General features: G+C 57.8%; 9 protein-coding genes across 9 annotated transcripts; all 9 read right to left on the bottom strand.

The window, feature by feature from the left end:
- Position 1: 1 nt before the first annotated feature.
- Positions 2-232, bottom strand: LDBPK_350290 (hypothetical protein, conserved; the record flags this gene model as incomplete). Its single annotated transcript, XM_003864574.1, has 1 exon — positions 2-232. A coding segment is annotated over one exon (231 nt), but the record flags the coding sequence as incomplete, so codon positions are not given.
- A 1038-nt stretch (positions 233-1270) lies between these two features.
- Positions 1271-1678, bottom strand: LDBPK_350280 (hypothetical protein, unknown function; the record flags this gene model as incomplete). The annotated part of the gene is made up of 1 exon (XM_003864573.1): positions 1271-1678. One exon carries the CDS (start codon positions 1676-1678, stop codon positions 1271-1273), a length of 408 nt encoding a protein of 135 aa, XP_003864621.1.
- Positions 1679-4353: 2675 nt separating this feature from the next.
- Positions 4354-4587, bottom strand: LDBPK_350270 (hypothetical protein, conserved; the record flags this gene model as incomplete). Its single annotated transcript, XM_003864572.1, has 1 exon — positions 4354-4587. The coding sequence occupies one exon, from the start codon at positions 4585-4587 to the stop codon at positions 4354-4356; it is 234 nt and encodes a 77-aa protein (XP_003864620.1).
- Positions 4588-5444: 857 nt separating this feature from the next.
- LDBPK_350260 (GTP-ase activating protein, putative) lies at positions 5445-7181 on the bottom strand (the record flags this gene model as incomplete). The annotated part of the gene is made up of 1 exon (XM_003864571.1): positions 5445-7181. One exon carries the CDS (start codon positions 7179-7181, stop codon positions 5445-5447), a length of 1737 nt encoding a protein of 578 aa, XP_003864619.1.
- Positions 7182-7755: 574 nt separating this feature from the next.
- On the bottom strand, positions 7756-9897 carry LDBPK_350250 (hypothetical protein, conserved; the record flags this gene model as incomplete). The annotated part of the gene is made up of 1 exon (XM_003864570.1): positions 7756-9897. The coding sequence occupies one exon, from the start codon at positions 9895-9897 to the stop codon at positions 7756-7758; it is 2142 nt and encodes a 713-aa protein (XP_003864618.1).
- An 827-nt stretch (positions 9898-10724) lies between these two features.
- LDBPK_350240 (60S ribosomal protein L30) lies at positions 10725-11039 on the bottom strand (the record flags this gene model as incomplete). Its single annotated transcript, XM_003864569.1, has 1 exon — positions 10725-11039. One exon carries the CDS (start codon positions 11037-11039, stop codon positions 10725-10727), a length of 315 nt encoding a protein of 104 aa, XP_003864617.1.
- A 2931-nt stretch (positions 11040-13970) lies between these two features.
- Positions 13971-15077, bottom strand: LDBPK_350230 (hypothetical protein, conserved; the record flags this gene model as incomplete). The annotated part of the gene is made up of 1 exon (XM_003864568.1): positions 13971-15077. One exon carries the CDS (start codon positions 15075-15077, stop codon positions 13971-13973), a length of 1107 nt encoding a protein of 368 aa, XP_003864616.1.
- A 983-nt stretch (positions 15078-16060) lies between these two features.
- LDBPK_350220 (hypothetical protein, conserved) lies at positions 16061-16852 on the bottom strand (the record flags this gene model as incomplete). The annotated part of the gene is made up of 1 exon (XM_003864567.1): positions 16061-16852. The coding sequence occupies one exon, from the start codon at positions 16850-16852 to the stop codon at positions 16061-16063; it is 792 nt and encodes a 263-aa protein (XP_003864615.1).
- Positions 16853-17827: 975 nt separating this feature from the next.
- LDBPK_350210 (hypothetical protein, conserved) lies at positions 17828-18049 on the bottom strand (the record flags this gene model as incomplete). The annotated part of the gene is made up of 1 exon (XM_003864566.1): positions 17828-18049. One exon carries the CDS (start codon positions 18047-18049, stop codon positions 17828-17830), a length of 222 nt encoding a protein of 73 aa, XP_003864614.1.
- Positions 18050-18320: the final 271 nt, after the last annotated feature.

Genomic DNA, 18320 nt, shown 5'->3' with positions numbered 1-18320 from the left:
TAGGTGCAGCGGGTGCAGCTTTCGGTGCAGTGGGTGCAGCGGGTGCAGCCCTCAACACCTCAGTAGGAAGAGGTGCCACGGAGGCTGTAGGCGCAGAAGAACGACCTGGCAGCGGTGGTGATGTAGTTGACACGTCTATCCCTAGGGCTGGGGAGGTCACAAGTCGACGGGTGTTTGGAATCAAGCCCGCAGTCCAAACACGGCGCCCGAGTTGCTGCTGCAGGCGGCGCATGTGGCTGTGGCGCTGCGTTGTCCTTTGTGCACATTAGGCAAGTTGCGGTGCACAAGGAACGGTGGATGACAGCGCGCTTCAGCCTCGCTAGCAACCTTGGAAGCGCAGCCACAGCAGCAAAAGTGGTAGGTAGCTCACCTCTTGCGAGGCGGCAGAAGTGCGCGCAAGCGCGAAGGAAGATGACGGCTACCCAGTTGATGAGCCGCAGCGTCTTTAAGATTAGGAGACTTGAGGGTGATTCAGAGATCAATGACGGCCAGCGCGGAAATCAAAAACGTGCTTGGTTGTAGTGTGCTGTGGCCGGAAAAGACAAACCGAAGTACGGGGATCAGACAGAGTCAGAAGAACGCGAAGCAAAAAGCGCTCTCTGCACTGGCGAACAGAAGAGGACGGTGAGCATGACGATAGTCTTCCTAAACCCAAATTCTCCGCCTCTTCTCATTTCTGCCTCTCCAATACACTCGCAGATGAGAGGAAGAAGCGAATGACAGCCGCAGACCAAAGCCGTCAGGCGGGCACCGCGCACTGCGCGTATGTTCGCTGTGCATGTCGATGACTGTTTTCTTTGTAGTATTTTGACCGCGTAGAGGTGCGATGGCGCACACGTGCGGCACTTTGGCGAGTGTGTGCGTGTGCACGCTTCTCCACAGGGCCTCTTTCCCACAGCTCCGGTGAGCAGAACGAGACCCTGTATGGCACATCCGAAGTAGGTGTGCGGAGCTTGAGCGTAACAGGCGCCGCGCGAGGCACGTCAAGATGGCTGTCGCCTTCTCCCTCGCATATCCAACCCTAGCCCGTGCATCAAGGTGAATGAAGCAGGCGGCGTTGGTTTTGCAGTGGGCCTGTGGACCCCTCAGACCACCTGCTATCTCGATAAAGCACGCTCTAGCGGTGATAGTGGAGGGGGAGGGAAGGTGAGCAGTTTCGGCGGCTTTTGTGCCGCTCTCCTGCCTTTGTGCTTCCGGGGATAGCGTGGGTAGCGCAGAGCACGACATCCACTGCCGTATTCACCATTGAACCGACAGCACGCGCGCTCAACTACGCATTTGTCTCCTTCAATACCCGCACGGCGTGCTGGAAGACTTTCAGCGTGAAGTAAATGAAGAACTCCCCGCGTCCTCTGACCTCGTTGAGAGGGCCCGGCAAGCAGGATAAGTGGCCGCTCGCTGGCGTCTCAACATGCACGACGTTGGGGTGTTCATCGATGAGGGCCTGCCGCTGCGCCTTGGTGCGGGATTCGCCGGTGATTGGGTCGCTACGCGCTGCCAGGCAGATGACGGGGAGGGGCACGTTCATTCGAATTAGCCGTTTGAAAGCTGCCGCACCCTTGTAGTAGCTCGCGCCGCCCTCCGTGTATGCGAAGTGCGGCACCACCAAGCGCTCGTTGTAGTCGCTGGTGTTGGCGAACCCCTGCAGCAGCGCGCTCAACTCGGTTTTGTCCTTCATTGGGGGAAGACCTAGCAGCCCTTGAGCCAAGCGGTGTTCATGCTTCGCATACTTCCTCATCGCGTCACTCATCGGGCGCTAGTCAAACAAGAAAAAGAAACTCGCAGCGCTATATCGCGTGGCCGTGCACGAATATGCTGAACGAGGCATTCATGCTCACCAGCGCTGTCACTGGGGGAGCCGCCGGGGTAGCGGGACGGATTCGTCTTGAACGCGTCAAACTAATCCGCAGCCGCCTTCAGGTTTGTCATTCCAACAGTGCTGTAGCCGAGGAAGGAGGTCGCCAGCTCACCCCCAAAACGCGCGCGCAGCTGCTCGTGCACCGAGCACCACACACCATCAAGGTACGCGTGCACTGGGTAAAGGTGACACCGGTGAGATGCAACTGTGTAGGACGATCAGAGTCCATGCCGCGTGAAGTGAGAGGACACACGCGGAAGCTCTTTGCCTCGCAGCTGCGAACCCGTCGCTGTTTATTGGGGGTGGGGGTGTTCGCACCCCCCCCCACCTCTAGTTCCACCGAACCAGCGACTACGAGCACGATTCCTTTTTGTCCTCCTCTGCCTTTGGCACCTTCAGACATTCCCGGCACATTGGATTGTCGTCAAACCCTTCCGGTGGCTCCCGGTTGTAGGTGACGCGGCAGCTGACGCCAAGGACGCTAAGAATGATGTAGACGCGCACACTGTCCAAGGCACCGTGGTACAATATGTCCTAGCTCAGTCCAAACGTCGCCAGCGGCTTCGCACCCATAGACGGGTCCTTCGTGGAGGTGACTACCTCGATGTGACGCTCATTCTGCAGCGCGTAACGTCCCTGGGCAGCAACCCGTGGCCAGCACCCACAGCTTCACGGACAGCTTCAGCAGCGCGTGCGCCCATTGCGAGATCATGTGAAGAAGCACATGAAGCGTGCTGTGTGCCGTGCGCAAAACGACGCAGTCGAGCATACCGACCGTGGTGTGTGCCAGTTGCAGCAATGCCGCCCTACGAGTTGTGCGAGGTAATGCAAGCTCTTCTGCGCTCCATGGAGCACGTGTGTGTGTGTGCGTATGTTGTCACTCTGCTTGTTTGTGTGTCTCGGAAGATACGTCCGCGGGGACAGACAGACGAAGGGCGGGAAGGGAAGGTCAAAAGGTGCGTCGGAAATCAGCCAGGGCAGACAAAAGACAGCACGTCGCGTGTGTGCGGGGAGAGGCGCCCGCGATGGAGGCGAGAAAAAGCGCTGCTTAAAGTTCCTACGGCGAGTGCAACACCGTTCAGCAGCCAAGCGCATGGCAGTCTTCTCCTCCCACTGCGTCGTTAATGGCAAAGCGCAGCGGTGATGCCCTTGAGAACGCCTCTCTGGCCTCCTTTGTTTCTGCGGTTTGATTTTGCCGGATCATGACCACCACATGTGCGCATGGCACCGTGCCTGCTCATATGCTGGTGTGCTGAAAAATCAAGAGAGAGCGAAGGGCTGCGTCTTCAGGTCAAACCTAGCAGGGCATGTACGCCTCATCAAATCACTTGTATGCACTCACACAGAGACCTGCACGCGTGCACATACAGACACACACACACACACACACACACATACACACGGCAGCTTTCTCCGCTCGTCTTTGCCCAATATCGTACATGTGGCGTGAGGCACAGAAGTTCTAAAGCGATGGGGAGCAGCAGCACACAGAGACAGAAACAGAAAAGAGTTGGTACCGCTACACAGTGAATAGCGTCACGCCGGCACTCGCATGCACACCGCTCCAGTCAAGAGCGAAGCAGCCATGAGCGCCGCTACAGTGCAGCCTTCCCTCTTCTTTGCCTTGTCTTTTCTTCTTTATCTTGTCGTTTCTTCTCCCTTTTGACGCATCACAGTTTGCAGAGAGGGAAGGAGGGCAGTTGACGGCCGTGTAGGGATAAACACCGGAGAGAGATGCAGCGTGCATGGAGAAGAAAGGAGCGCTGCTGCTGTACTCATGCACCCCATAGCTTCCGCTATCTTTGTCCTCACACCACGGCAGCGCTGTTGTCGCCTTCACACTCACACAGGCAGTCGATATTGCCGCAAGTGCTGCTCGATGAATCTTCATTTGTTCTTCTGGGAGAGAAGAAAAGAAAAACCATGATGATGCGGGCTACCTCAGTGCGTCGTATCAGGCCCCGGTATACAGTCTTTGTGGGGAGGCCAACATCCGGCAGCCTGGCCACGGGTACGGCGACGGTCTCTTGGTGTCGGCGGGCTGGACTGGGCAGCCGCTGTGCCGAATCGGCTTGCGGTCACGCTCACGTTTGTACCAACCCGCTATGCATCTTGCCCACAATTCAAATAGTGACGCATCCACCTCTTTTTTGTCGTTTTGTTTTGCTGGGTTGCAGTGGTGTTGGGCGTAATTCTGGATCTGGCCTGCGCTGTGTGCAGTGGAGTTGCAGGGAGCTAAACGACGCCAAGCGGTGTTAGTTGGCCCGGCTCCGTGGCGCAGAGGTCAAGCAGCAGGCGTAGGTGAGCTGCGGCTGCTTGCGTATACTTTTGCTGGCTTGTTCGTGGTGGAACGACGTGTTGAAAACGTATTTTTCAGAGCACCAGCGAACTATGACACTCACAGTCGCACGCCTTCTCACGTGTAGCTGCATTGGGCCGCCCACAGCGCGCGTGGTAGAATGGGCAAGAGCGAATAGGGCGGAGAGCGTGCGGACTTACTTTTTCGTGCCGCTGCACGACGGCTGCGGTCCCATCCTTAGTGCCGCGTTGTAGACGAAGAGAACAACGAGGGGGATCGCAATTGCCGAGCAGCAAGCCACCGGTGGAATGCCGTGCGCCTTTTCCTTGTACTCGTTCAGGTCTACAGGGTCGTTGTGACGCAAGACAAGGAAGGTCACGATGGAAACCAGCATAGCCCAGATGGGGGCAAACTGATAGGTGAGGAGCATCTTGCGCCTGTGCCCCTTGCAGATGAAGTGTGTGTGTGTGTGTGTGTGTGTGTGTGTGACGGATGAAGCGGAAAGACAGTGGCTCGAGAGCGGGCGCGGTGCAACAGCGGAGTGAGCAGACAGCTAAAACAGAAGAAGAGTTGCCGCACGCGAATGAAGTAACAGTCGACGAGAATACGCTTAAAAAGAGAGGAGAGAGAGGGCAGGTGAGGAGGCGACAGCGCCGCGTTTGTGCATGGGTGGGGCGGTGGGTCGGTGTTGGTGTTGGTGTACCCTTTTGTAATTTAACCTAGCAAGTGTAGAAATCGCTTTGAAAGAGGATGGGTTGTCCATAGACACCTCAGAGACGAGGACGGACGGACGGGGTGGTAAGGAAGGGTGTGCATGAGGAATCACGGGGCCGCCGTTGGTGCAGGGCGATGATCGCAGACGATGCGGTGGCGTAAAGAAGAGGGCACAAGAAGGTGAGAGGGACACAATAAAGCATGCGAAGCACTAGAGACACAGGGCATACGCACACATGCGGTGTTCTCTCACCCCCTCTGGAAACTGAGCGGGAGATGAGAAGAGCAGCCAGAGGAGGAAGAGAGTTGGGTAGCGTGGCACATACCACCACAACGCCCCCCGTAGCCCCGCTGTGTAGCGGCGGCCGTCATTGAGGAAAGGGATGGCTGATGTGCGACTGCTGTTGATTCAGCTTTAGCGTCTTTCTCCTTTTGAGCCCATATCATGTACACAGCAGCGTGTGTGTGGGTGATGGAAAGTTGGGAGGGCAGAGTGTGCGTGTGCGAAGGAGGCTCACGGCGACAGCAGAGAAATGGCGAGGGGAGGGGGAGAGAACGACGTCACTTCGAGATTCACGCCAGCCGTTGGTACGAGGTCAAGAACGTAATCGTCCACGACTCTCCCGGCGTACGCTGGCTGGGCTTCTTGTGGAGCTGACTCCAGACCAGCTTCAAGGCGAACATGCAGCTGGTGCCTGGCTGGAAAACGTCCCCTTTCATCCACATCTCTGCAGCGGCCAGCAGTTCCCCTCTCCCGCGATACACGGTGCAGTAGAGCGGCTTCTGTCCTGCCCCCTCTATGCCAACCTGCAGGTGCTCATCCCACGCGGTGGAGTGTCGCATATGCAGCAGCTGGCGGCTTTCCTGAGTGCGGAGAGTTTGAAAGCCGTTTGTCAGCACGCATACTGCGCCCTTAATCGACTCCGGTCCCACCAGCTCTTTGACAACAATGTCTAGCAGCCCCGCATATCGTGGAGGGCCCTGGTCAAGAAAGAATGGCTGCTGCTGAAGTCGTGCGGCGGCGCCAAAAGAGACGGCGCTGGCGTAGCCCTCCGCCTCTGAAGTGGCAGTGGTGGTAGCAAGGCGAGAGCGTTCGAGCCCAGCCGGGTCTGGGAGCGGCGGCAGCGGCCTTGTCGCAGTCGGGTGCCGCCTCCGTGTAAAGAACAGCTCTTCGTACTTCCACCGAAGGAACGACTCACGCACCTCAGCGGAGGAAAACGACAGCACGGGCTTCACGACCGGCTGTGCGTGCAACGCAAACTCAACACTGTCACTCGGAAGAGCCACGTAGTACTCCAACTCGTCGTTCACGACGTCGTTGCCACGTGCCTTCATGAACTCGATGTCGCTGTCTGGCCACCGGTCGAGCTCTGCGCTACGGCACTTGTTCGACCACAGCTTTCGATGCACGCCGATGCACTGGATGCACACAAAGGCGCCAAACGGCTGCAGGATGCACCATGACGGGAAAGGCTCGCCGCAGTCCGCACAGATCTTGTTGGCTGGTTTGCTCTTGATGCACCTCTCGTAGAGAGGAGAGTGCTGGAGGCGTGCTGGTGCTCTAGACTGCAACTCAGACAGTGTCACGGCTAATTCCGCTGCATTTCCCGCCACGCACGCCGCCGCCTCCAAGCCCTGGTCATCCGATGTGGATTTGCGCACGCCCTCCTCCTCTCCCTTCGGCTGCGGCGGAGATGAGGTCATCACGGCACCTAACCTTCTTTTGCTTTCCTGGAGTGCCTCGTACTCGCGTAGCACGTCCGACAGCTGCAGCACCTCGTGATCGGACAAGACGCTGATGCCGGACTCCGTGCGTGAGTGGTAAGGGTTGGCGGAGGGCCGGGCCAGTACCTTCGACTCGAAGGGGTTCGGTACACCGGAGGCCGGCGGCCCCGCTACCGTCGGCCGTCCTGCGTGTATGCAGCCGTCGCCCACCGTTCGCGCCGCGGACAGTGCGAGTGCTGTGTCCGTGTCCGGAAACAGCTGCAGATACTCCTTTGAGGCTCTCTGAATCGCCTGTAGCAGGCGCCACTTGACCATTTTATCGCAGAGAAAAAGCTGCACCATGTAGTTGGCGTTCGGCAGCGTCGACATCGATGCACGTTGTGTAGCCTGTCCCAGTGGCGCATTGTGAGTCGTCTGCTCTGCAGCGAATATGTAGGCTTGGTGGTTGCCGAGCAGATCGACCTTCTCGGAGTAGTCATGGTTAGCCAAAAACAGAAGCAGTCGCTCGCCTGCGTCGTTGTAGGCGCCACCGTCGACAACGTGGCAACCCTCTACGTACACCTTTTCCCTAATGTGCTTCGCCATCGAGTTCTTCGGCTCCTCGAAGCAGTAAAGGATGTTGTTGGAGTGCAGCTCAACAGTGCGGCGGACCGTCAGCGTGCCTCGCGAGCCCCACTGAACATCGCATTCACCACTGAGGAGCAGCGTGTTGAGGGTCGCCTCATCCATTCACGCTCAGCTCGCGCAAGATTGCAGAGTCCACGTGGGGCAGAGGAGGCAACCCACAATCGTGGATAGCGCAACGCGCACGTAGCGGCGGCTAGCGTATCGGGGCGTTGATTGCCGAGGCTTCTGGTCATTCTGAAAGAATATGGTCGACGTCATGCAGCGCACGAAAGAGAGTTCCGGTGAGAGAGAAAAGGCGTATGGGGTGAAGTGGGTGCGCTGGCGCGTCGCATGTCGGCAGAGCACGGAATGGGACATCGGAAAATGGGGCTGCGTATGCGATGGATCACCATCAGTGCCGTTCCGGTACCACCAGGGCCCCCTAGCACTTGCTCCAAGGCGCGCAAGTGCTTTTTCTTCGTTGGGGGGATGTGTATATGTGTGTGAAAGGTATATGGGCCAACGCGCTGCGTCGGGGTGATTAAGCCACATCTCAGTCCCCGGCGCGGGGACGCTTAGCAGCTGGCCCATCCTCGGCGTTCAGCACCTTAAGGATGTCTTGCCCCATGACCGCCGCCAATCGGCGCTTCACCTCGTCCACCTCAGCCGTCTTGCGCTGCTCTTGTGCGGCCGCGCGCTGAGCTTGGCGCGCGGCGTAGACTGCGCATGGTACTACCACGGCGTACTGCCCACGCATCACGTCGTTCACCACCTCTGACACAATGAGAGACGCCGGCAAGGTGGAGAGGGTTGCGGGGTCCAGCGAGCCCAGGTCGGACGAGGGCAGCAGAAGCACCGTTTGGCGCAGCGACGCTGGCGCGTGCAGCCCTGGGTAGAGAAGAAAGGCGGGGAAGTATGGGGATGTGTGGTCGGCCGCCGGGACACCGAGATCGCCGGCAGAAAGCTTCAGCATGGTCATTGCCATTACTGTCGTCCCCGCCGTAACCGAGGCGCCCTCCACGTCTCCTGGCGTGACCCTCACCGCGGCTGCTGCCGCGTGGCGAAGATCCGCCTCCTTTTTGGAGGCAACGCCACGCATGGTTGCGGCGCTGCCACCCACGGCCACCATGTAAAGCAGCGCCACATGCATGCGCTCCCCTACAACCGCAAACGTCCGCCATCCCTGACCGGTGCTGCTGGTGTCAGCCGGCACAAACGCGGCAGGGATGAAAACGGGCCCGGCGTAGCCGCAGTTTTCGGCGTCGTCGACGCAGCGGGCGTGCAGGCCATCCTCTTCGATCCGCTCTACGCGCACCAGCAGCCGCGCGTACGCGCCTAGGCCGGCTGGGTAGGCGCAGATGCGTTCCGCGGAGTTGCCCTCACTGTCTCCGCCGCTACTTCTCTTCTGCTGAATACTCCTGAAAAGCTTGCTGGCAAGTGCCTTGGCAGCAGCTCCGCCTGCAGGCTTGGATGTAACTGCACCACCATTACCACCACCGGTGACTGTCGCGTTTGGCTTGTTGTTGAGCGTGCCGCGCCTTACCGCCCCCGCCACATCCGTTGCCCTGCCTCCACTGGCAGGTCTCGCCTGCGGCTGGTGCGGCGATGAAGCAGCGCCAACTAAGCCATGCGCTAGGTTGGAGGTGCGAAGGGTGCGAGCAGCAGTATTGGGTAGCTGCGCCTTGGTAACGGAGCGGCGAGTTGAAAAAGCAGAGGCGCTGGTGACGCGCAGCAGCTTGCCCCCGACCATCCCTTTCTCAGCCATTGTCAGCCCCCCACTGGCGGACAGCTGCACCTGCACCTCGTCCCCTAGTGATACGCTTAAGAAGTTGGTGTGCGTGTGAACTAGCGTGGTGATGCTTGCCTGATCAGCGGATGGATAGAGGCCAGCATCCACCACGCAGTACGTGCTAGAGTGCATGGCCACCACGTAGCCGCGCACCACGCGCCCATCGACGGCACAGTCGGCAAGCGCGTGCCGTGCCAACATTTTTGGCAGCGCGACCGCTAATGCGCAGCCGGGTGCGGTGCCAACGTGAATGGCGTACACGCTGTGCTGCTCCGCCAAAATGAGTTGGTGCTGGCAGAGAAACTCATTGGCATCGCGCGGGGAGCCAAAATGAAGCACTGCGCAGTACGGGCCGAGGCAGCTGTGGCGCACCTCAGAGGATTCTTGTTCGAACCCAGACCATAGGGCAGCCTCCTGCTCGGCTGTGACCTTGGAAGAAGCGGGGGTGGTGCGCGATGCGGTGCTGCGGCCGTGCAGCAGAAAGCTCTTCTCCTCAAATGTAGGCAGCGACGGCGTCTGCTTCGCCGTTGCCGCGGTGCTTGTGTTGCTTACAGTGACGCCTATAAGTGCCGTGCATGCAAAGCCGGGCAGTGCAGCGGTGAGACGGCCAAGGCGCAGCACCTCCGCAGCGCTCAGTAGAACATCCGTACCCACGCACAGCGCCGCCGGTTCGCTCTCGATCTGCCAAAGGCGCCCTCGCTGCTGCACGTCGCTGCGGAGACGGTCGGCGCTGGACAGCTTCTGGAACTGAATGTGCACTGTGGTGGTGTTGTAGTTCGGGTCCTCCTGGTACTGCGCCCACTCCACAACGCCGTACGCGCAGCACGCACTGAAGAGCTGGGCGCGAAGAGCGTCGCTCTGCAGCTGCTCCGAGGTGACGCTGATGCGACGAGTTGAGGTGCTCATTTAGAAATATGTAAAGCATCGAATATGCACTAAGAGAGCAAACGAGCACCAATCGTCGAGAGAGGCAAGGAGCAGACAGACAGACGGATGCACACCGCGGCAAGAGGTTTCCTCCGCCCACTTTCACCCACCCTCTCCCCTTCTTGGCTTTTGGTGCGTCTGCGTGGGTGTGTGTCTCAGCGTGGATATTGAGCAGCAAGGGAGGACGAGAGCGAGAGGGTGGTGTACTGCCGACTCTGGCAGATCAGGCAAGGGCGGGGGTGGGGGAGGAGCAAGAGGTCGCGCTGAAGTGTGAACGCACCACGGAGAGGGGTCGGACATGAAGCATGTAAAAGAAGCGCACGCTTTTTTGTTACTGCGATTGTCGAGCACTACGGGTGCAGAGGAGAGGAAATGCGGGAGGTGGCATGACGGCAGCGGACAGCAACAGCGCGGGTCGCGTGTGTGCCTATGCAAAACACGCGCAGATAAGCATCAAGAGAGAGGGTGGGAACACACAGGGAGAGAGAGGTCGGAGCAAAACAAGCACGCGCGCCGTCACGACCTCGCCCCTCCCCTTCTGTGCTTGTCCTCCTCCGACACTTGACCCTCTCTATCCTCTTCCCTTTCCGTCCCTGGCGTTGCCAGGTGTGCGCATGCGTGCATACTGTCGCCGCTGCTGCCATCACCAGGTGTGCACGTGCGCTGCCGCCAACTTCGCACATGCCATTCTGTCAAGCGCACATTTTTCCGTCCCTTTTCGGTATTGTTGTTTTTCTTCTTCGGGAAACAATCGCAAATTAAAACGAAAAAGAACAGAGAAGCTGTCCGTTCACATTATCCTTCCTTTAAGCAGCGATGTCAGAGTCCCCAACATTTGTCACGGACAGGACGCACGTGCGGAAGTGCTTGCCGCACGCCGTACCGAGGTCCAGGTTGTTGCCAGAGTAGTGGTGGATGGGGGTCTTGCTGAGGGTGCAGTAGTACTCCACCTCGGCGCGGCGGATCGGCGGGCAGTTGTTGGAGATCACAATCAGCTTGCTGCGGCCCTGGCGGAGGGTCGTCAGCGCCTGCTGCGTGCCGAGCACGTACTTACCGGACTTCATCACCAGCTGGAGCTTGGCGTTGATCGTGTCCACCTTAGACTTCGTCTTCTTGGCCATTTTTGTGAGACGGAAAGATGCTGAAGGAACTACTTCTCTGTGGCACGGGTGCATTTGAGGGGGGAAGAAGTGTTCAAGGTGGTGGGGATGAGAGCGGTGAGGGAGGGCACAACGCAAATTTGTGCCGGAAAAGGATGAACAATGGAATACAAGATGGAGAAGGGGGACGTGTTGTTGACGGATAGTGAGCACATACGGTGTGATACAGCCAGCATGTTGTTCCGTGATTGGAGAGAGCGTGAGTTCGGCGACTAGACGGTAACGCGCTGGTGATGTGCGAGCGAAAAAAAAAAACGTATTCTGCTAGTTTTTCTTTGTTCTCATGAAGTGGGAGAGCACGTTCACGCCAGGTGCGGCAACCACCTACGTAAAGAGCGTCATGCGCGACAGCATCGGAGTATGGCGGGGGAGAGGGGGCACCCTGGTGCATTATTTTTTTTTTACATTTGGTGGGAGTGCTGCTTTCGTGGCATGCGGGTCTCTGCCTGGGCTGCGTAACTCGCCTCCGGTCCGCGCGCGAGAACGACGCGCAACAGTGGAGAAGCGAGCAAACAAAAGAAAGCAAGAGCGGCGGAAGAAGAGTACGTGCATGCCGGCAGACCGACCACACGGACGGATGCACGTCCCCACACAAGAGCACACGGGGGTACGAACGCGCAGTCGCGCTACGCCATAAGCAAATCCAATGTGTAGTACAAGAACCCTGAATCAATACACCAAAACATGCGTCCATGCCACATCTTTCCAACTGCTAATAGAAGAGGGTCGAGGAGATTCGCGCGTCGCGACCGAAGAGGACGGAAAAAAAAAAGCGGAAAAGAGATGACGGCAGAGAAGTCGGCGGAAGCGTACAAAACGCCGCTCGTACTTCTGCATTGCGCACAGCTGTCATTCAGCGGAGACGGAGAAAGAGGTTTTTCGCATTTGAAACAGGTCTACACTGCCATAGCGCGTGAGTCGGGCTCGACCCCTCCCCGGCCTCTCACGGTCCCATCCACTCGTGCGAAGCAGCGCCAGACACCAACGTTTCAGCAACGCGCCGACTCAGTCGTCGAAGAGCACGGCCTCCCCGCCTTAAGCCCTGCCCACACCAGCTTCGCAGGTCGCCTCACAGCCGCTCCCCCACTATGCCAGTCGCCCACCTGGTGCGTCCCTCGGGGCGGCTCAGGCTCCCCACTCCAGTGGGCAGCGTGGGGGCCCGGGTAGTGCAGGTTCCAGTCACCTTGGCATTCTGCCTAATCATACGGGTGACACTAACGTGTGCACGATTGCAGGTCGCTGCGGCGCAACGCCGTCCAGGGCCTGGCCGCCGACATCTGTGGCAATGCATCGCGCTGACCCCCCCTCCGTCGTAGGCGCTCCACCCTGCCACCACCAGAAGTGGTTCCGCATTTGTCAGCAAGTAGGGGGCTGTATGGCTTTCCCACACAGAGCGGGTGCCGGGCCCTGAAATACGACGCTGATGCGTCCCTCGTCATCAGTGCGAAGGAGAAGTAAGAGATCTAAACGGAGTAAGCATACAAACACACACGCACACACGGATATGGAAAGAAAAGAGGAGGCGTCGAGATACATAGCAAGCGGCAACGGAGGGGGAGGGGGAGAAAGGAGACGGCGACGACGCCAGCGGCAAAAGGGGGGGGGAAGCATCGGTGATGGCAGCAGCCACGTAGTGCAGTTTCAAGGCCGTCCATTCGACGTCTTCTCCATGCACCGCGCGACCACAGGCAAATGACCCGCCTCTTTCGCAAGAGCATGACCCTCGCAGACCCGGAGCGTCAAAAGATGTCTGCGTTGCCCCCTCTTTTCCCACCCCCTCGTTAATCGGTTTTGACGTGTTTCACCTTCGTAGGAGATTTAGCTCAAGTGAACAAACTGCGGTGTGTGGCCCGAACACCGCGAGAACAAGAGTGAGGCACGCCTACAAGAAAAGAAAGAGGTAGTGTACGAAGGGGGAAAAAGGGTGAAGGTGGCGCGCGTGCGCGTTTACAGATGTGAAAGGTACGGTGGATAAGGCAGACCTAGACTGAGACCGAGGGAGGGAAACGAAAGAAGTGCATCTAATTCGAAACAAAACAAACAACAGAAGCAAAAAAAAGTGGAAAAGGAGGGAAGAGAAGACCAGCTGGTGGAATGGGTGCCTGTATAGAAAAATGATGGGTAAATACTCTAGGAAATGCGAAATCAAACGAGGGATGGAACGACGAGGCGCGCACGAGGAAGGGGAGCGCTGAAGGCATAAACGAGTGTGCGCGTCTGCAGACGTACAATGAAGTCGAAAAGCGAAAGCGCCGTGCACCAAATGAGAACGGAAGAGACAATCGATATGCTGGTGCATCTTTGTGGAGATACAGCAGGTGTTGCAGCGCACAACCCACTGAAAGAAAAAAAAGGAAATCGTCGTTGACGCTGAGAATGTAAAATCACGTCACGGACAGAAAAAGGAAGTAAACATCAAGATGAAGCGAAGAAAAAGACGCCCCAAAGACGACGTGAGAGAGAACGACTCGGTTAGATACACTGCACGCATGTGCGCACAAAGAAGGGGAAGAGAAGCACAAGAAAAAATCGGGAGACGAGTAACAGGGGATTCTGTCTTTAGAAAGACGTGTGTTAAACACGAAATGAAGCGTATCAGGACCGGAGCAAGAGACGCTGGATGCCAGACCGCCATTGATCAGACATCATCGATGACGCGGCGGCTCAGCTGGCAAGGATCTGACTACTCTGTTCGGTGAATGCACCTTCGCACAACGCTCTGCTCCACCACACAGACGTCCAGCGCATCCGTGCTTCACCCTTCGTCTCCCGTGCACGTTCGCCGTGGAAGTGGCGGTCACGCCCCCTCAGCACTCAAGGGGTCGTGCAGGGGGTGGGGGGGGGGGAGGCATCTATACCGAAGCACCGGTTACCTGGAAAGAGAGCGCGCAACTACCAAATGCTCTCTCCATTGTGCAGGCTGGAGATGGTCACCACAGGCGCCGCATAATCAGCGTAATATACGCTGGAGTTGCTCCTGCTGTGCCCGAGGAGTTTGTGCGATTCCCCCAACCTGTGGTGCACCTCGGATGTAGAAGACGTCGTGGAGGACTGTCCTTGAGTGTGGTGCTTGCTTGGAGTCGTACTCGTACTCGTCAAGCCGGCGCCGCACGAGGCGGCTGACCATGGCTGCTGCTTCATTGGCGCAGAAGGCAGCTGCTGATCGTAGTCGGAGCGCAATATGGGGTTTCCCAGCACGTTGCGCGCCTCCACGATCATGCGGTCCACCGCCTCCGCCCCAACAGGATCCACCTGACGCATGCGCTTGAAGCCGTCCTTTTGCCAAGAGCGATACTTAGCGATGATGTCGTCCTGCGAGGCGTCACGAGGAAGCGCCAGCACATCGTAGTAGGTGCCTGGAATCGAGCGATGCGGGTAGCGGCACCGGAGCGGCAGATGCATCTTAAAGGCCGCAGCGTCCGCGGCGGTGGGAGCAGCAGCAGCGGCGAAAGCGGCAGCCGTGGGAGATGACGAACACTTGGACAGGTGTTTTCCACCTACGTGAAGACTCTCGGCGCTGCTAGAAGTGCGACTGGAAAGGGAGGCGGCATTAAGAGTCGGTGATTGTGGTCCAATGTGCGGCACCACCAGTTGGCGATCCTTTCCCGGGGGGCGTCGACGCGTGGAGACCGTACGCTCCGCCTCGCCCCTGTGGATGGGGCTAAAACAGCCGTACTCTGCCGTCAATGTCCTCGGTAGCACGGCATTCAGGGCAGCTAGCATCTCGTCCCGTGAGTGAGACGCGCCGAAGAAGTGCGCCGGGATGGACTCCACTGGCACGCTCCGGAGTAATTTCATTTGGGTCTCTGTATTCAGTTCCGAAAAGCGGTGGGCGTGCTCGCAGTGAGAGCCATACGGGCACTTGCCGTTCTCGTAGAAGGCGATACAAACGCAGTCCTTCGAGTCAGCGGCATGAACAGTCTGCTCGTTAGCTCCAGACGGCGAGTAGGTCGTCGACGACGGAACAAACGTCCTCGCGTGTATCGACAAGGGCATCATGCGGTGTGTTAGAGAAAGAATAAGGTAGCGGTGTGTGTACCTGCTGACGAAAAAGAAGATTAAATGTCTTGTTTGTTGTTTCCTGGCGAGTGGTGTCGATGCGCTTGCAGGGTCGCTAGGGTGCGTCTTTGATGTAACGTTGAGTACTTGGTCGTACAGCTCGCCTTCGATGCGAACAAAGGAGGAGGAGGAAGTGCTCTCTCTAGAAGCCCACGACAAAACTAAAAAAAAAAGTGTGCGCCGCCTGTGTTGTTGTTGGTCTTTGGTGTGTTCGCGTGCCTCTGGAGGGAGAGAGAGCGAATGCAACTTAATCGAAAAATGGAAGACGGAGAGAGAAAGAGAGAGATGAGCGGTGGGCATCAAAGACATCCACAAAAGCGAAAAAGGCCTACAGCTCGGCTCCCCCCTGCTTTCCTGTAGCCGGTAGGGGAAAGAAATCTCCTCCCTTCCCTACCTTTCCGCGACGTGCGTGGCACCGGAAGGTGTCTACAGTGAGACAGAGGCGGCGACTGCGGTTGATAGAGTCCGATTCCCTCCACCTGCGCACCTCTCAGTGGTACAGCGAGAGGGATACAAGAACGTGGGCGTGCTCGAGCCGATTGACAGCACCGAATCAAAGGTGCGAAGTTTGATGTGACAGAGAGATTCGTGCTCATTTTCGGAATGGCGGTCGCAGCTGCGGATAATGTAGAATACCTAGCTAAGAGGAAACAGCTGGACGGTGCAAAACACGAAGAAACGGTGAAGGAGAGGATGATACACATATAAAACCTCACAGAAGGCCGACGCGCAACATCCGCACACACAACACAGACGCCGCCACAAGACAATACCCGCATCCCACACCCTTCTCCGAGCAATATCCAAAAGGTGGTCGCAGCGCACTCTGTGGTCGCTCTCGCGCACGGCCAAGCCACACCCAGCCGAAGCCTCTCGTGCACATCTCATGCAGCGCTGCCGCGCTGCAAGCGAGATCCGGCTGCCTACTTGTTGGCAGGGGGAGGGGTCTGCTTCACGGAGGCGCGCAGTTCGTGAATAAGGTCGTCGGCGCTCTTGCCAGAGTAGCTCTTACCCGGCTGCATCCGCATCAGATCCTTGTCTACGGCGTACCGCTTGTTCAGGAACTTTTTGAGCATCTCGCCACGCGCCTTCTCTAAGTCGTCACGGATGCGTTCCTTGCGCTCCTTGTACGCCGCCGTCTCGCGCGCCATCCGCTCCGTGTCCATGCGCTTGAGCTCCGCCATCTCCTCCTGTGTGAGAGCCTTCTTGCGCTTGTCGAAGTCCTCGCGCACAACTTGCTCCCAAGGAGTGTTGTAGCCTAAGCCCTCCTTCCCTATGGCCTGATCCTCGCGGGCTACGCGCTTCACCTGCTCCGGGTCCAGCTCCCAAAAGCGCCACTCATTCCACTTCTGCGCCGTCTCAAGCTCGCGCCAGGTCACTTGAAGGATATACTCTACTGGCCAGCCCCAGAAGAACTTCTTCTCTAGCGTGCACCAGTCATCCTGGCACTCCTTGATGCCGTAGTTGATGCGCTTTACTAAGGTCATGGTTACGTTGTAATAGGTCGACTCTGGCGGAATGTCGGATGTGTGGAGGAACGCTTGCAGCTCCGAGGCGGCGGCAAGCAGCTTCGGCTTCCACAGAGGCTCCACAGCCACACCGGCGAGGCCGGTCGTCGACTTCACCGGAAAGGCGCGGGGAATGTACTCATCGCTGATGGTGAGAAGGCGCGTGGTGCTACAGAACGCACCTAGCAGTGATCGTGAGCAGAGCATGTGGTCCACCACGCAACGCGCGAGATGGGAAAGAAGCACTGTTTGTAAGTGCGATACGGAGAACCGCACGCTACGCCAAGACGCGCGCACAGGCAGAGAACGAAGCAGGAAGGAGGATCACTACTACTACTCCCACTACTACTAGACTGAAAAGGAAGGGTCACAAGGTGCGGCTTCGATGCACCGTCAGTTTCCACCAAACTATCAGCTGCGCGAATGTGATGAGACGGAAAGAATACCTAAAGAGAGAGCCACGGAGTGCAGGACGGAGTGAAAAGGCGATGTAGTGTCTCAGCTAAAAGTTCGCCGCAGTAAAAAAAAGCGAAAACGGCAAGCACAGCAGAAGTGAGGGTGTGTGACGCTACTTCTTTTTTACCGTGGAATGTGTTGTTTGACAGTGGTCTCCGTGACGGGGTCGGAAGTGCGCACCTGGTATTTTTTTTTGCTTGGCTCTGTATTTGGGGGGGGGGGAGTCGCCCAAGAATATGCAAGCACTGATATCGAATGCAAGAGATGACACACCGCAAAGAAGTGGCAGCACTACCTAGGCGCCTGGGTGACAATTTCTATGCGTTTGTGAAGAACAGCACGGCAATATCTTTCTCCCACCTAAGCCAACGGAGGCAGACGCTTGGGGCGGCGGAACTACAGATGACGAGAGAAACATGAGGCGGGATTAGGTGAGCACATGCAAGGCACCTCAGGCGAGGAGGCTTTTGGGAAAGGGAGAGCTCCCCGACCGGCACCCTCAGTCACGATATTTTGTATGTGTGCCGAGACGGGTTTGAAGTCCACAGCAGACGGTGGATTTGGTGCGTCAGCGACATGAGCGCCGTCCCCGTCAACATTCTCAACGGGGTGCTAGCAGCGACCGACAGGCATGCCCCCCCCCCCGCACATGTTGGAGCTTCATTTCATCGGTTTTCCTTTCTGTATGGGCTTTTTTGACAGCATGCTTTGTTTTCTCTTGTCCCCTCAATACACAAAAATGACGCGAAACGCCAAGACGAGACAGCAAATGGAAACCCACGGAGAGAGGCGATCGCCCACCACGCTACACTTGTAGAGGAACTTCTTGTAGAGCTCAAAACTATCACGGTGGTACAGTGTGGGTCTGAATTGTCTAAGGTACGTTGCAGTGCACACAATCAAGAGCAACACATACAAGACCGTCTCGAAGTCGAATAGGGCGCTCATTGGCGGCGCCGATGCTTCCTCTGTGTACTGAAGGGGATGGAGCGAGAGGTGCCGACGCACGGCCGGGAATGAGAAGAGGAACACAGCAACAGAAGAAACCAAGGGCTAGCAGAGAAATCGTGTGCACTCTGGAAGGGAGGGAGGTCGGAGTCGACTGTGTGAGTGCCTGTGAGACGGCCGGGCAGCCCAGTTTGAAACCAGGTGCCACGAGGAGAAGCACCAAGAGGAGCACAGCAACTATCGCGGTACTGTCCTAGTGGGCACGAGCGTG

The sequence above is a fragment of the Leishmania donovani genome, chromosome 35 (genome assembly GCF_000227135.1).
Source record: "Leishmania donovani BPK282A1 complete genome, chromosome 35".
Classification (NCBI taxonomy): domain Eukaryota; phylum Euglenozoa; class Kinetoplastea; order Trypanosomatida; family Trypanosomatidae; genus Leishmania; species Leishmania donovani.
This window is presented reverse-complemented; position numbering and strand designations above follow the sequence as displayed.